Raw genomic sequence first — 15,656 nt, forward strand, 5'->3', positions numbered from 1 at the left:
ACCACCAACTTACACCATTCACAAAAATAAACTCAAAATGGATAAAAAGCTTAAATGTAAATCGTGAAACCATAAACATCTTGGAAGCAAACATAGGCAGTCAACTCTCTGAAATCTCTCATAGCAATATTTTTCCTGATTTATCTCCACGGGCAAGTGAAATAAAGGACAGGATGAACAAATGGGACTATATCAAACTAAAAAGCTTTTGCACAGCAAAAGACAATATGAACAAAATAAAAAGACAACCCACACAATGGAATATCATATTCGGCAATACATCTGATAAAGAGTTAATAACCAAAATTTATAAAGAACTTCTAAAACTCAACACCAGGAAAGTAAAGAATCCATCAAAAAATGGGCAAAAGAAATGAATAGACACTTCTCCAAAGAGGACATACAGATGGCCAGTAGGTATATGAAAAATGTTCAATATCACTAATCATTAGAGAAATACAAATTAAAACCACAATGAGATATCACCTCACACCTGTCAGAATGGCTCTCATTAACAAAACAACACACAGTAAGTGCTGGCAAAGGTGTGGAGAAAAGGGAACCCTCCTGCACTGCTGGAGGAAATGCAGACTTGTGCAGCCATTCTGGAAAACAGTACGGCGTTTCCTCAAAAAATTGAAAATGGAACTGACTTTTGACCCAGCAATCCCACTCTTAGGAATATATCCCAAGAACACCACATCACTGATTCAAAAGAAGAAATGCACCCCATTATTATTGCAGCATTGTGTACAATAGCCAAGATCTGGAAACAGCCCAAGTGTCTGTCAGTGGACGAGTGGATTAAAAACTGTGGTATATATACACAATAGAATACTACATGGCCATGAAAAAGAAGGAAATCTTAGTTTTTGCAACAACATGGATGGACCTGGAGACTATTATGCTAAGTGAAATAAGCCAGACAGAGAAAAAAAAATATCACATGACCTCACTCAGTTGAGGAATCTAATGAACAATGTGAACTGAGGAACGGAATAGAGGCAGAAGTGGGATCAAAGGGACCAGAGTGAAAGTGGACAGAGGGAAAGGGGATGAGAGGATGGGATCAGAGAGGGAAAGAGGTTAGTGAAATTATATACACATAACACAGCGTTACAGAGAACATGACAGCACATCCTGGAGGGAAGGGGGGAATGTCCTGAGTGGAGGGAGAAAGGGGGGTGTCAAAGGGAACGTGTGGGTGTGGGGGGGAGATATATTCGGTGGGCCACTTGAATCTATGTACACACAATAAATTAAAATCAATAAAAATTAAAAAATAAACAAAATAAAAAAAGAGTATATAGGTCTCAGGCAAATGTTTCCACAGGATTTGAATTATTGATTATGTTGTGTGCCTATCACCCAAAGTCAAATCATTTTCCGTCACTGTATATCTTTTCGTACCTGAACATCAGTTTCTAAGTTATGTCGGAATGTCGGATCAAATCCCTAACTAGTTAGTTAGGATCATTTATAGGTCTCTGGATTTTAGATTTTTTTTCCTTTAAGATTTCTCATTAGTGGCTTAGTAGTAGACGCTACATATATTTCTACTCTGCCTGGGATCCCAATCCACAATCCACCTCTAACCACTTTACCCATAGATGAACCCACCTTTTCTGAGAAGAATGAGATCTCTACAGCCTTTGAACTTTTCTTCTCTCTTTAGTTACTTCTTTTTCTTCTCTCTTGTCTCAAAATCAGTGTCCCTTCTCAAATTCATGCCCTCTCCAGGTCTCCTGGATCCAAGCCATTCCGAATACTCCTTAGCCACACTCTATCTATTAGCTTCTGTCACTTGTTCCACTCCCATGTGCAGGGAAGCACCATCTGAGCCATCTATGATAAGTCATTCTTGGGACTTTACCTAAATATCTCCAGAGATAGAACTTCATATTTTTTAAAATTTCTTTTTATGGTGTTTCCTTGCCTTAAGAATCAGGAAGTTCTCAAGTTAGACAGCACAGTCAATTGTTCTGCCTCTTGGAGACACAGAGCAAGAATGATAGATAGAATGGCATTACTAGAAATTCTCTGGGATCATGGAGATTGCAAATATTCTTTATCATTGTATTAGTGTCTTCGTAAATATAAAATTATTCCTGATTTTGTTTTGTAAAGTAGAGTCACTCTTCCGAAAAATTCTAAAGAATTGTGTTTCATGTAAAAGGCACAGATTAAATGTTTATTGAATAAATGGTCAAAGCAGCTCATTGAAATGGAAATTTTCTATGAGCTGATTATCAAGAGCCATAGAACTTTCAACACAAATAGCTGATCTGCCTTCAGGTAGGAATCTCTCCATCTCTGTGTCTATGTTGCTACAAAATATTATTTTCATCAATGTATAACCTTCATCATATGGTTTTCCATTGTTGAAAACAGAATTAGGTGCCTTCTGCTGACTCTAATATATTCTTGTTATAGGTTTTAAAAACCTTACATAATAGTTCCAACAATTTTTGCTGGCAAGTGAAGCTCATGGTGGAAGAGAAAGAAGCATACATAAAATGGAAAAGTTATTTAAAAACACAACTGATTTTATGTAGATGTTAAAGATGTCAACATTTTGGGGGAAAAGAATTTTGCTTATTTTAAAATGTCTAAAATTATTCTAGCCAAATAAATACAGATCTGAGCTCTTGCAGAAATATAATCCTTGTGGAAAAGATACAGATTTTTCATCTAGTTATTTACTTTGTGCTTAAATTAGCTGCATGTGTATGTAAAGCACACAGACCGATATTTAAAAAACATATTCAATATATTAACCTTCTCAAAAAACTCCCCACAAAACAAAACACTCAACAAGCTTGGACTGGAAGGAAACTTCTAGAACATGATAAAAATCACTTATGAAAACCCATAAGTATAATGGTGAAAGAGTAAATGCTTTCCTGATAACATCAGGAATCCAAAAACACGGATAGCTGCTTTTGCTACTTCTATTCAACAATGAACTGAAGGTTCTAGCCAAGGCAATTAAAAGGTCATCCAGATTGAAAAAAGAAGAAGTAAAAATATCTCTTTACATATGACAAGAACATATAAATATGTAATATAAGTATATACATATGTAATATATATATAAGTAAAATATTCTAGCCCTGGCTTGATAGCTCAGTTGGTTAGAGTGTCATCCAGATATACCAAGGTTGTGGGTTTGATCCCCAGTGAGGGCATATACAAGAAACAACCAATGAATGCACAGATGGGTAAAGCAGCAGATTTATGTTTCTCTCTCTATAAAACCAATAAGTAAAATAATAATAATAATAATAATAATAATTCTACATCACCCAGCAGAAAACTTAGAACTAATAAACTCAGCAAAGCTACAGTATACAAGAGCAATACATAAAAAATTAGTTGTGTATACATTAACAATGAACAATCTGGAAGAAAAATTAAGAGGACAATCCTATTCACAAAAACATCAAAAAGAATAAAATATTTAGGAATAATTTTATCCAATGAAGGCCTGTACATTAATAACTACAAAACATCGCTAAAAAATATTTCAAAACCTAAGTAAATGAAAAGACATCCCATGTTTATGGATTCAAAAATAGTATTAAGATGACAATACAACCTAAAATGATCTATGTATGTATTCAATATAATCTCTATCAAAATTCCAATGGCATTTTTTTCAGAAATTAAAAAAAAAAATCCTAAAATTCACACGGAATCTCAAGGAACCCTAAATAGCCAAAACAATTCTGAAAAAGAAAATCATAGCTAGAGGACTCACATATAAGTCCTGGTTTCAAAACTTATCACAAAGCTATAGTACTAAAAATAGTATGGGATGGGCGTAAGGAGATACATTATAAATCAATAAAACAATGCAGAATTTAGAAATAAACCTATACATTCATTGTTTTATAACAAGGTTCTAAGACCATTAAGTGGAGTAAACAATAATTTCTTCAACAAATGGTGTTAGGGCAAGTGAGTATCAACATAAAAAATTATGTTTGACATTTACTTCACACCATATACAAAAGTTAAGTCAAAAGAGATCAAAGATATAAATATAAGATCTGAAAGTATAAAAATCTTAAAAAAACACACAGGGGTAAATCTTCGTAACCCTGGATTTGGCAATGGATTTTTAAAGATATGACACCAAAAGTATAAGCAACAGAGGATATAGATAAATTGGACTTGAGTGAAATTCAAATCTTTTATGCATCAACGGATACTATCAAGTGAGTACAAAGACAATTTACAGAATGAAAGTATTTGTAAATCATATATCTGTCAAGGGTCTAGTATCCAGAATATATAAAGAAATCTTACAACTCAACAAAAATACAAACACCACAAATAAAAAGTCGGCATGAATCAACATTCCTCCAAAGATGTAAAAATGGCCCATGAGCACATGAAAACATATATAGGTTCCAATTTGAATACGATATTGTCATTCTGTCACATCCTATTATTTCCTCAAAACACGATCTTAAACCTCATCTAAAGGCTTTGATAACGTTCTGCTTTCCAGACCCCAGTGATACCAATGCTAAGTAATTCTCAGCATCAGATAAGTTTGACTATTTAGTGCAATTATTTTCTGTGAAGCAAATAAAATGATTTAGCTATTATCAAGAGTGACAGGTAAAAACATTAGCGATAGAGCCAACAGAAATGCTAATGATTTATTAAGAAACAACAGTGCTTATTTTAATCAAAAAGAATTTGTGAATAATTCCTTCTGGATAAGGAGGAAAATTACCTGAAATTAATGTTGAGTGCTGATTCAATCAGAGAGGATTGTGTTTTAATAGGTAGACATTTTTGAAAAAGATAACATTGCCCTGTATTGGCAACAGGAATTATCTTACATTGTTGGCTAAACTATAAATTGGTACAATCCTGGAGAGAAATCTGGCAACATGTATTAAAATTTAAAATGTGTGTTTGATCTATCCATCTCTGATATATCCATCTCACCAACAGAAATTCAAACCAATAAGATAACTGAATGAGATGTCTGAGTGTGGATATTCATCACAATAATGATTAAAACAATGAAATTAGAAACAATCTAAACGTGTATTAATAGAAGTGTGGGTAAATAGGAAGTCACAGCCTGACTGGGGGTGGCACAGTTAAATAAGGTGTCAACTTGTAATGCTGAGGGTCCCAGGTCCAAAACCCTGAGGTCACTGGTTTAAGCTCGAACTTGTCAGTTTGAGTGAGGATGGTCAGCTTGAGCGCAGGATCGCAGCTTGAGCGTGGGACCATAAACATGATATCAAGGTCGCTGGCTTACACAAGCAGTCACTGGCTCAGCTTGAGCCCTTCTAGTCAAGGCACATACGAGAAGCAATCAATGAACAACTAAAGTGAAGCAACTACGAGTTGATGCTTCTCATGCTTTCTACTCCCGTTCTCTCTCTCTCATCCTGTCTCTGTTCTCTCAAAATCAATGTCGATTTGGAAAAATAAGAAGCTTCAGTGCATGTATACAAGGAAACACTGTGCAGCCATTTAAAGGAGACAGACTGTCTACATTTATTCTTCAGAGGAAATTACAGAGTGAAAGCGGTTACAAAGCGGTGTGTACAGTATGATTCTCTTTGTGTATAATTATCTATCTATAAATAAGGAGGAGCCTGGAAAAAGAATTTCGTCAAGATGTCAAATGGTCTCTGTGGAAGATTTTCAGGAAACTTGCTTTTATTCATGTCTTTTGAGCAAGGAGTCACTCTCTCTAACTAAGGTGCCACAATGAAGAATTGATGCTTCTCATCTCTCTGCCTTTCTGTCTGTCTCTCTGTCCCTCTCTTTGTCAAAAGAAAAAGAGACATTTTTAAAAGACCAAAGAGTAGCACCTGGATGAGGTACCTGGGATTGAAGAAAGCTGCCTTTCTTTGTAATAAGGCAATTTGGGAAAGACTGAAGGAAGGAGAAGGTAGAGAAAGCTGGAAGTGGAGTTTGGCAGGTTGTGGAGCCTTAACGAAGGTGGGAGGGATGGATGGATGGAGGAGGAAGGTCTGCCTTGTCCACTTAGTCACTTCCTTGTCTCCTTTCCTTGTCTCAGGACAACCACTGCCCACTCTTCTTTGCCTGCTTTCATGCCTAAACACAAATATTCCATAAGATTTGTCTCTTTTTCTAGAGTTTTTCCACACTCTTCACACTCTGTATGATCCCATGCTCAAGCTTGCAAACCCGCGCTCAAGCCAGCGACCTTGAGGTTTCGAACCTGGGTCCTCTGCATCCCAGTCCGATGCTTTATAACCTGCACCACCACCTGGTCAGGCTAAAAATGTCTTAAAAGAGGCACATAGATATCTCCATTTCCTCACCACCCACCCTGCAATCTGGTTTCTATTCCTTTACTTAATGCAAGTAACAAATCATTTCCACATTGCTAAATTTGTGAAACAGTTCACACTGCTCCAGTTATCGGACTTTCAAGCAGCATCCACGTTCCTGATATGCTGCCTCCGCTTTGTAGCTGTGATCCCACTTCTCCTGACATCCAGGTGTTTTCTCTCTGGCTTCAGTCCTTTCTTTACCCTCTTCTTCTGCCCTCATCTCCTATATACTGAGGCTCCTCGGGCTCTGTCCTGAGTTGTCCTCATCTCACACTCTGCATTGTCTCTGAGCCACCACTCACAATTCCTCCACCACTCACAATTTCCTACATTTCATTCTATACACAAATTATGGAAAATTTTGTTGTCATTGTTTTCTTGTGTTTCCTTGGCCTTTGAACCTTTTTGGCATATACCCCCTTCCATTTACATTATCACGTGTGTTATAAATGTTTGTCTCCTGGCTTCCATCATACTGTACAAATTGCAAGAATAAGGAGCATATTATGTCCTTTTCCCAGAGTCTAGAATAGTGTCTGGCACATGAAAACTGCTAAATAAATGTTCAGTAAATTAAAATAAAATTAAGAAACATAGGTTCCAGTCAAGATGGCAGATGGGTAAACGCAGTACTCTAATCATCCCATAACTACATCAAAATTACAAGTAAACCACAGAACAACCATCACTCAAAACCACCTGAAATCTAGTTAAACAGAAGTTTTATAACCAAGGATATAAAGAAGCAGCCACCATGAGACTACTAGAAAAGGTGGAGACAAGGAACAGGCTGGTCCCACACCCACATATGGGTAGGTAAAAATTGGGAGGGATATCTTGAATACAGAGGCTCCCCCCTGAGGAGCAAGGGATCCCAGAACCACACTAGGTCCCCCTGCTCAGGGTTCCAGTGCCAGGAAAAGATGTCCCCATAACTTCTTTCTATAAAACCCAGGCTGGGTTGTGGCTAAGTGAAATGGAGGGCTCTTAGAAGTCCCAAGCAGTTCCCTTTAAAGGGCCTGTGCACAGACTTACTTGGATGCACTTGCTCTGAGTTCCAGCACTGGGCACCAGGAGCATACAGGGAGAAACTCAGTAGTCTGGCACTGAGGTAAGAGCTGTGGGGGCAGCTTTCTTCTGGACAAAAGTGCTGGTAAAGGCCATTGTTTCTTTGCTGATCCCAGCCCCATAGAGCCAGCAGGCGGGTATCATATCTGAGTCTCCATCAGCCGGATTAACACTGTTCGCCCCACCTTGGTGATTCCCTAAGACCCTGCCCCACCCAACTTGCAAGCTCAACCTAATCCCCTTCTGGTGACTTTTCCATACAAATGACTGGTCTTGACTTATGCTACAAACTTTCCTAAAATTTCTCAAACAAGCATTATCTGGACTTGTTGTGCTGTGTACCTCTCACTAAGTGGCCACAGACCTGGCACTAGCAGCAACTAGCCTTAGTTTATAGGCTGGCCTATCCTAGGCACCTACCTACAAGCCCAGCACAAATAGCAGCCATCTGAAGATTGCTTTGTAGCTCATGTCAGGTGGCCCCGGGCAGGGCATAGGTGGTGGTGGACCTTGACCTGCACCTCCCATGAGTCCCCAGAGACAGTGCACACAGTGAACAGCTTTAGACCATGTCAAAGTACCACCCACCTTCCTCCACAAGGGACAGGCCCAAGAGGCAAAATCAGAAGGCACCAGAACCACAAAAAGTTAAGTCCTGCTCCCCGGGGTAGCCCCTGCACAACTGACTGTGGTGGTGGCAGTCAGCCCTTGCCGCGTATCAGCCTGTGGTAAATCCCTGCCACTGAGATGCCAACAGCAATCATAGCTCAACTACAACAGGAAGGTGTACACCACCCACAAAGGGGGCGCACTTGGAGTGCCCAGCTTGGTTGACTGGGAAGACTGGCCCACTGAACCCTACGAGACACCTACTATACAAGACCACTCTACCAAGCCCGGGAGACACAGCAGCTCTACCCAGTACATAGAGACAAACATGGGGAGAGAGGCAAAATGAGGAGACAAACAAACAGGTCCCAAATAAAAGAGCAAAATAATACTCCAGAAAGGAAAACTAAACAAAATGGAGACAAGAATCTACCAAATGCAGAGTTCAAAATACTGATTGTGAGGATGTTCACTGAACTCAGAGGAAAAGCACAGGAACTTAGTGAGAACATAAACATCAAAATAGGAACCATAAAAACAGTACTAGAAAATAAAAAAAGAACCGGTCAGAAATGAAGAGTACATTAACTGAAATGAAGAATATATTACAAGAAATCAACAATAGAGCAGATGAAGCAGAGGATCAAGGCAGCAATCCAAAAGATAAAAAAGCAGAAAAGACCCAGTCAGAACAGCAAAATAAATAAGTAAATAAACAAACAAACAACCCCCCCCCCACCAAAAAAAAACCACAAGGATCCTACAAGGAGACTGTAGGACAACTTCAAGCATATCAATATTCACATCATGGGGGGACCAGAAGGAGAAGAGACAGAGAGTACAAGGAACTGAAACCTATTTGAAGAAATAATGACTGAAAACTTCCCATATCCGGTAAAGAAAAAGACACACAAGCCCAGGAAGTGCAGAGAATCACAAACAAGATAAACACAAAGATGCCCACACCAAGACACGTCATAATTAAAATGGCCAAGATTAAAGACAGAGAAAAATCTTAAAAGCTGCAGTAGAAAGACAGTTATCAACAAAGGAGCTGCCATAGACTGTCAGCTGATTTCTCAAAAGAAACATTTCAGGCCAGAAGGGACTGACAAGAAATATTCAAAATGATGAAAAGCAAGGCCTAAAAACAAGATTACTTAACCTAGCAAGTCTATCACTTAACACTGAAGACTATATAAAGAGCTTCACAGACAAGAAAAAGCTAAAGGACTTTGTTACCACAAAACCAGTATTACAAGAAATGTTAAAGGTTCTGGAATAAGAAGAAAAAAGAAAAAAAAGAAGGAAGAAAAAGGAGTAGAAGAAATAAGACAAAGAACAAAGGGAGAGAGGGAGGAGGAAGGAAGAAGAAGAAGGAAGAAGGAGAGAGGGGGAGAAGAAGAAAGAAAAAGGAGGAAAAGAATAAAAACAGAGAAAAATAGTTAAAAGAATAAAATGGCAGTAAATATGTACCTATCAGTAATCACTTTAAATGTAAATGGCTTAAATGCTCCAATCAAAAGATACGGAATAGCTGAATGGACAATAAAGTAAGACCCATATATATGCCATCTATAAGACATCCATCTCAGAACGAAAGATATACACAGACTAAAAGTAAAGGAATGAAAATGATATTCCATGCAAATGGAAAGAAAAAGAAAAGCTGGGGCAGCAATAATTATATCTAAGAAAAATTTAACACAAAGTAAGAGAAAGAAGGATATTACATAATGATAAAGGTATCAATCCAACAAGAGACTATAACCCTGTAAACATTTATATACCCAACAGAGGAACACCTAAATATGGAAAGTAAATACTGTTGGACATAACAGGAGAGACTGCCAACAACACAGTCATAGTAAGGGATTTTAACAACTCACTGACATCAATGGATACATCCTCCAGATAAAAATTCAACAAGAAAATGATGGCCTTAAATGACATACTAGATCAGCTGGATCTAATTGATATCTTCAGAACCTGTTACCCCAAAGCAGCAGAATATACATTCTTTACAAGTGCACATGGAACACTTTCTAGAATAGACCACATGTTAGGAAAAAAACCAAGTCTTAATAAATTTAAGAAGATTGAAACCAAGCACCTTCTCTGACCGTAATGCTATGAAACTAGAATCAGTCACAAGAACAAAACTGAAAAACATACAAATGTACGAAGGTTAAACAACATGTTACTACACAATGAATGGGTTAAAAATTAGATCAAGGAAGAAATCAGTATCTCTTAAAACACATGAAAATGAGAACACAACAACCCAAAATATAAGGGACATAGCGAAAGCAGTCCTAAGAGGGAAGTTTTGGCCTACCTAAAATAATTTTTTTTTTTCAAATAAGCAATGTAAGTTTACACTTAAAGGAACTTGAAAAAAAAAAAACAAGCACAAAGTAGTAGAAGGAAGGAAATAATAAAGATCAGAACAGAAATAAAATAGAGTCTAAAAAAACAGTACATAAGATCAATGAATCCAAGAACTGGTTCTCTGAAAAGATAAATAAGATTGGCAAACCTTTAATCAAGCTCACCAAGGAAAAAAGAGAATTCAAAGAAATAAAATCAGAAATGATAGAGAAGTAACAACTGACACCAAAGAAATACAAAGGATTGTAAGAAAATATAACCAACAACTATACGCCAACAAATTGGACATCTGGATGAAATTTCCTAGAAACGTACAATCATCCAAAACCAAATAAGAAAGAATCAGAGAATCTTAATACATAGATTACAACTAGTGAAATTGAAGCAGTAATAAAAAAAACTCCCAACAAGTAAAAGTCCTAGACTGGATGGCTTCACAGGTGAATTTTACCACACATTCAAAAAAGAACAAACACCTATCCTTTTCAAACTATTTCAAAAAAATTGAAGAGAAGGAAAATTACCAAAGTTCATTTTATAAGGCCAGCATTATCCTAATCCCCAAACCAGATAAAGACACTACAAACCTAATAAAGAAAGACAATTATAGGCCAATATCCCTGATGAACATAGATGCTAAAATCCTCAACAAAATATCAGCAAATCGGATCCCTTAAGATGTGTATGGTGTTAAAAATGTGGTCTAGTTTCTTTTCTTTTTTGCACATATCTGTTTAATTTTCTCAACACCATTTATTAAATAGACTATTCTTACCCCATTACATGTTTTTACTTGGTTTGTTAAGTATTAGATGACTATAAAGTTATGGGTTAATTTCTGGATTCTCTATTCTGTTCCATTGATCTATATATATATCTGTCTTATGCCAGTACCATGCTGTTTTGATTGCTATGGCCTTGTTGTATAGTTTAAATCAGGTAGTGTGATTCCTCTAACTTTGTTCATTTTTCTTAAGATTGCTGTGGCTGTTTGGGGTCTTTTGTGGTTTCATATAAATTTTTGAGAATTTGTTCTAGTTCTGAAAAATACACCATTGGTACCTTAATAGAAATTGTATTGAATCTATAGATTGCTTTGGGTATTTTGAACATTTTATTTTACTTACTTTTTTATTTCTAATAGAATTTTATTGGGGATAACACTGGTTAACATAATTTTTCAAGTTTCAGGTGCCTAATTCTATAACACATCTCTGTACACTGTATTGTATGTTCATCCCTCCTCGAGCTGAAATCTTTTCCCATTACCATTTATCCTCCCATACCCTCCTCCACTTCCCCCACCAACCTCCTACCATGGTGAGTATGAACATTTTAATGATGTTAATTCTTCCTATCCATGAACATGGTATATGCTTCCACTTGTTTGTATTTTCTTCAATTTCTTTCTACAGTGTCTTAAAATTTTTTGAGTACAGGTCTTTTACATCCTTGGTTAAATTTATTTATAGGTATTTTATTCCAACTTAGGTGCCATTTATTTTTTCTTCTTATATGGTGCCACCTATTCCTATTTTTTCTTCTTATCTGATTGCTTGGCAAGGCTAGTATTATCTTGAATAAGAGTAGTGAAAGCTATTATGAATGGGATTTTTTTCTTAGTTTACCTTTCTGATAGTTCATTATTGATATATAAAAATGTAAATGATTTCTGGGTATTTATTTTGTATCCTGCTACTTTACTGAATTCATTTATCAGTTCTAGTAGTTATTTTAGAGGAATCTTTTGGGTTCTCTATATACAGTATCATGTCATCTGCAAATAAAAAAAAAGATGTTGAATATATGATATGAAAAAATGTTCACAATATGTTAAGTGAAAATAATAGGTTACAAAGTATCTAATATTAATCCATACTGTTCCAGTGAAATGTACAGAAAATACTGAAGGTTGTACCTCAGCATCTTAGCAAAATTCCTCTCTGGGTTATGAAATTATGTATTTGTAACGTTTTTTCTTTGAGGTTTTTTATTTTCCAAAATTTTTTATAATGATCATGTATTACTTTTATGAGAAAAATAATTAACTATAATATTGAGAACATTTTCAACAAATAAGATTACTGAAGAATAACCATTTGAATCCATTAGTAGTTTTCTTTGTTACTTACCATCACTTTTCGCAAAGTGTATCTTTTGGATCGAATGTCATCCATGAGCATCTCATAAGGGGTGAGCTGATATTCAATGGGCAAAGGGTTGTACTGCCGCTCTTGGACCTTTTTAAGTTTTACTCCATTTCGCAAATCCCTCATCACCTGTACCCAGAAACGAGCCTGAAAATACCAATAGTGGAAAGACAGCAGTGAATAAATTTACTAATTTCCTATAAATGGCTATAGCCATACAGAAAAAAATAAAGAACTTGGATTACAAAATACTAAGAAAACAAAACAAAAACGATTTTAAAAATTAAATTTTAGGATACTAAAATGTGGGTAGAAAGTCAGTGGAGAATCCACAAGCTGTCAGTGCCAAGACAGCTGGGTCTAAATCCTAACTAATCTACTGTGGCAAGCATTAGTGGCCTCAGTTTTTCAGTCCTCCTCATGTCTACACTGTTATGTAGCTTTGCTCACCAAAAAGGAAGGACTGTATTTCTCACATCTTGACTTTGGGTTTGGCTATATGATTTGTTTGGCCACTGGAACAGTAAGAGATATGATGCGACCAAAGGCTTCAGAAGCAAAGGCACAATGGGCTGTCATTTGTACTTCTATCGTCATGTGGATATCATGAATGGATTGGCATGATGCCACTGGCATGATCACCTGGCAGACGCACACACAGAGTTACTACAACTGACCTGCAAACTCGCAAGCTAAATAAATGTTATTGCCCAATGCCACAGTAATTTTATATTGTTTGGTTACGTAGCATTATAGCGACCATAGCAAACTGACACAACCACCTATAGCTATTTGACATCCATCAAGTTGCTTCACCGTTATGAACCTTAATTCCGCATCAATAAAAGATAATGGTACTTTATATCTTGTGGAAATCAGATGTTCTCTCATAGAAAATGTGTTCTGTACCTAGAACATGCTCAAACATGACAATTTTTATATTATCTTTGCACAAATTATTTAATATCAATTTTCTTATCTATAATAATATAATAGTAAGTTGTCTTGTCTACCTACTTCAAGAGAATGAGATATATATGAAGTACTTTAAATAAGTGGCTTGAACTGGATAAAGAAGTTGTGGCACATATACACTATGGAATACTACTCAGCCATAAGAAATGATGACATCAGATCATTTACAGCAAAATGGTGGGATCTTGATAACATTATACAGAGTGAAATAAGTAAATCAGAAAAAAACAAGAACTACATGATTCCATACATTGGTGGAATATAAAAACGAGACTAAGAGACATGGGCAAGAGTGTGGTGGTTACCAGGGGTGGGGGGAGGGAGGACATGGGAAGGAGGGAGGGAGAGAGTTAGGGGGAGGGGGAGGGGCACAGAGAACTAGATAGAGGGAGGCGGAGGACATTCTGACTTTGGGCGAGGGGTATGCAACATAATTTAATGACAAAATAACCTAGACATGTTTTCTTTGAATATATATACCCTGATTTATTAATGTCATCCCATTATCATTAATAAAAATTTATTAATATTTAAAAAAAAATAAATAAGTGGCTTGAGTAGCTACTTAAATATATTAAAAATCAAGTGGTATATTTCAAAAGATTTGTCTACATAAAATAACTGATTAAATTTCTCAAAAATGGCCTCAAAAACAATTTGTGATTAAAAAAATTAAGTATATCACTTCTTATTCTAAAAAATGATTTGAGGTACTTAATATTGAGGTATATCCATTTAGAACATCTTCTAAAATATTCCTTTTTTAAACAGATTCTTAGATTCTGCCATTTAAGGTATTCTAATACATTCCTAAAATACTTTGTCTCTTAGAAATGCTCTTGTCCCAACTTCTCTACTTTTCTTACTCATTCCTTTAAGATCCAGTTTAAGTACCATCTCATATTTTAAAAATATTGTCTCTTCTCTTGACTGCCTCGGGCTTTAAGAAAACCTAACACAGAAACTTTGAATTCTTAAAATAAATTAGGGGAGGATCACCATATAGCTTTTGCTATAATTTATGAAAGAATTAAAATAGACTTGTTTTATATAGCCAGTTCTTTACGTATTGTTTGGCAAAAAGTCTACATATAACTTTTTAGAAATTAAAGTCATGGTTATTATTTAAAATAATGCACAACTGCCACTGTATGTATTCCCAGAGTTTATTATTTGTACCATTTGTACCTTATTTCCACTAGGGATATTCTGAGATGTTTAGACTCAGCCATTCAAGAAATTCTCATTCTCCTTCATTCTATTCCTTCTTCCTTTCTCATTTCATTCTCATCTTTCTACGTAATTCATATTAATGGTCTTATGAAAAAAAGTTGGTTATCTAGGAAAACATAGCTCCCTTTGGAGTTAATGCATCTTTTGTCAGTGATCATACTAGCTCTTTTTTTCACTCCTTTTTCCTTTTTTTACAGAGACAGAGAGAGAGTCAGAGAGAGAGAGAGATAGGGACAGACAGACAGGAACAGAGAGAGATGAGAAGCATCAATCGTCAGTTTTTCATTGTGGCACTTTAGTTGTTCATTGATTGCTTTCTCATATGTGCCTTGACCGTGGGGCTACAGTGACCTTGGGTCCAAGCTGGTGAGATTTTGCTCAAACCAGATGAGCCCACGCTCAAGCTGGCGACCTTGGGGTCTCGAACCTGGGTTCTCCACATTCCAGTCCAACACTCCATCCACCTCGCCACTGCCTGGTCAGGCTAATCATACTAGTTTTTAAATGAGGTTGCCAAAAGGCAATAAATTAGTTCAAGTTCATACTAGCTGTTTGCTAACTTCTGAACAAATGGAGTTATTTATCTGGCCTTAACAAATAAAGAAAAACAAATTTTAAAATTTAATAGCCAAGATAAAATACACCTAGAGCAACACTACCAGAATGTTCTCCTATATAAAGGAAACTTGATAATCAATATTATTCTAAAGTGACAATATTAGCTTTTAAGTCAATATAAGCTACTCACTTTTTTTTTTTGTTAAGTGAGAGGAAGGGAGTTAGTGAGACAGATTCCCACATGAACCCTGACCAATATACATCTGGCAATCCTCTTTGGGGCTAATGTTTGAATCAACCAAGTTATCCTCAGTGCTGGGTGATGCTCAAACCA

General features: G+C 36.3%; 1 protein-coding gene across 2 annotated transcripts in view; it reads right to left on the bottom strand.

Moving 5' to 3' along the window:
- SPIRE1 (spire type actin nucleation factor 1) overlaps positions 1–15,656 on the bottom strand; it is a 263,080-nt gene that overhangs the window by 97,065 nt on the left and 150,359 nt on the right. For both annotated transcript variants that reach the window (XM_066353336.1, XM_066353337.1), the window contains exon 6: positions 12,539–12,703. In XM_066353336.1, coding sequence (XP_066209433.1) covers positions 12,539–12,703 — 165 coding nt within the window. The remainder of the gene's footprint in view (positions 1–12,538; positions 12,704–15,656) is intronic.

This window comes from Saccopteryx leptura, chromosome 11 (assembly GCF_036850995.1).
Source record: "Saccopteryx leptura isolate mSacLep1 chromosome 11, mSacLep1_pri_phased_curated, whole genome shotgun sequence".
Lineage (NCBI taxonomy): Eukaryota > Metazoa > Chordata > Mammalia > Chiroptera > Emballonuridae > Saccopteryx > Saccopteryx leptura.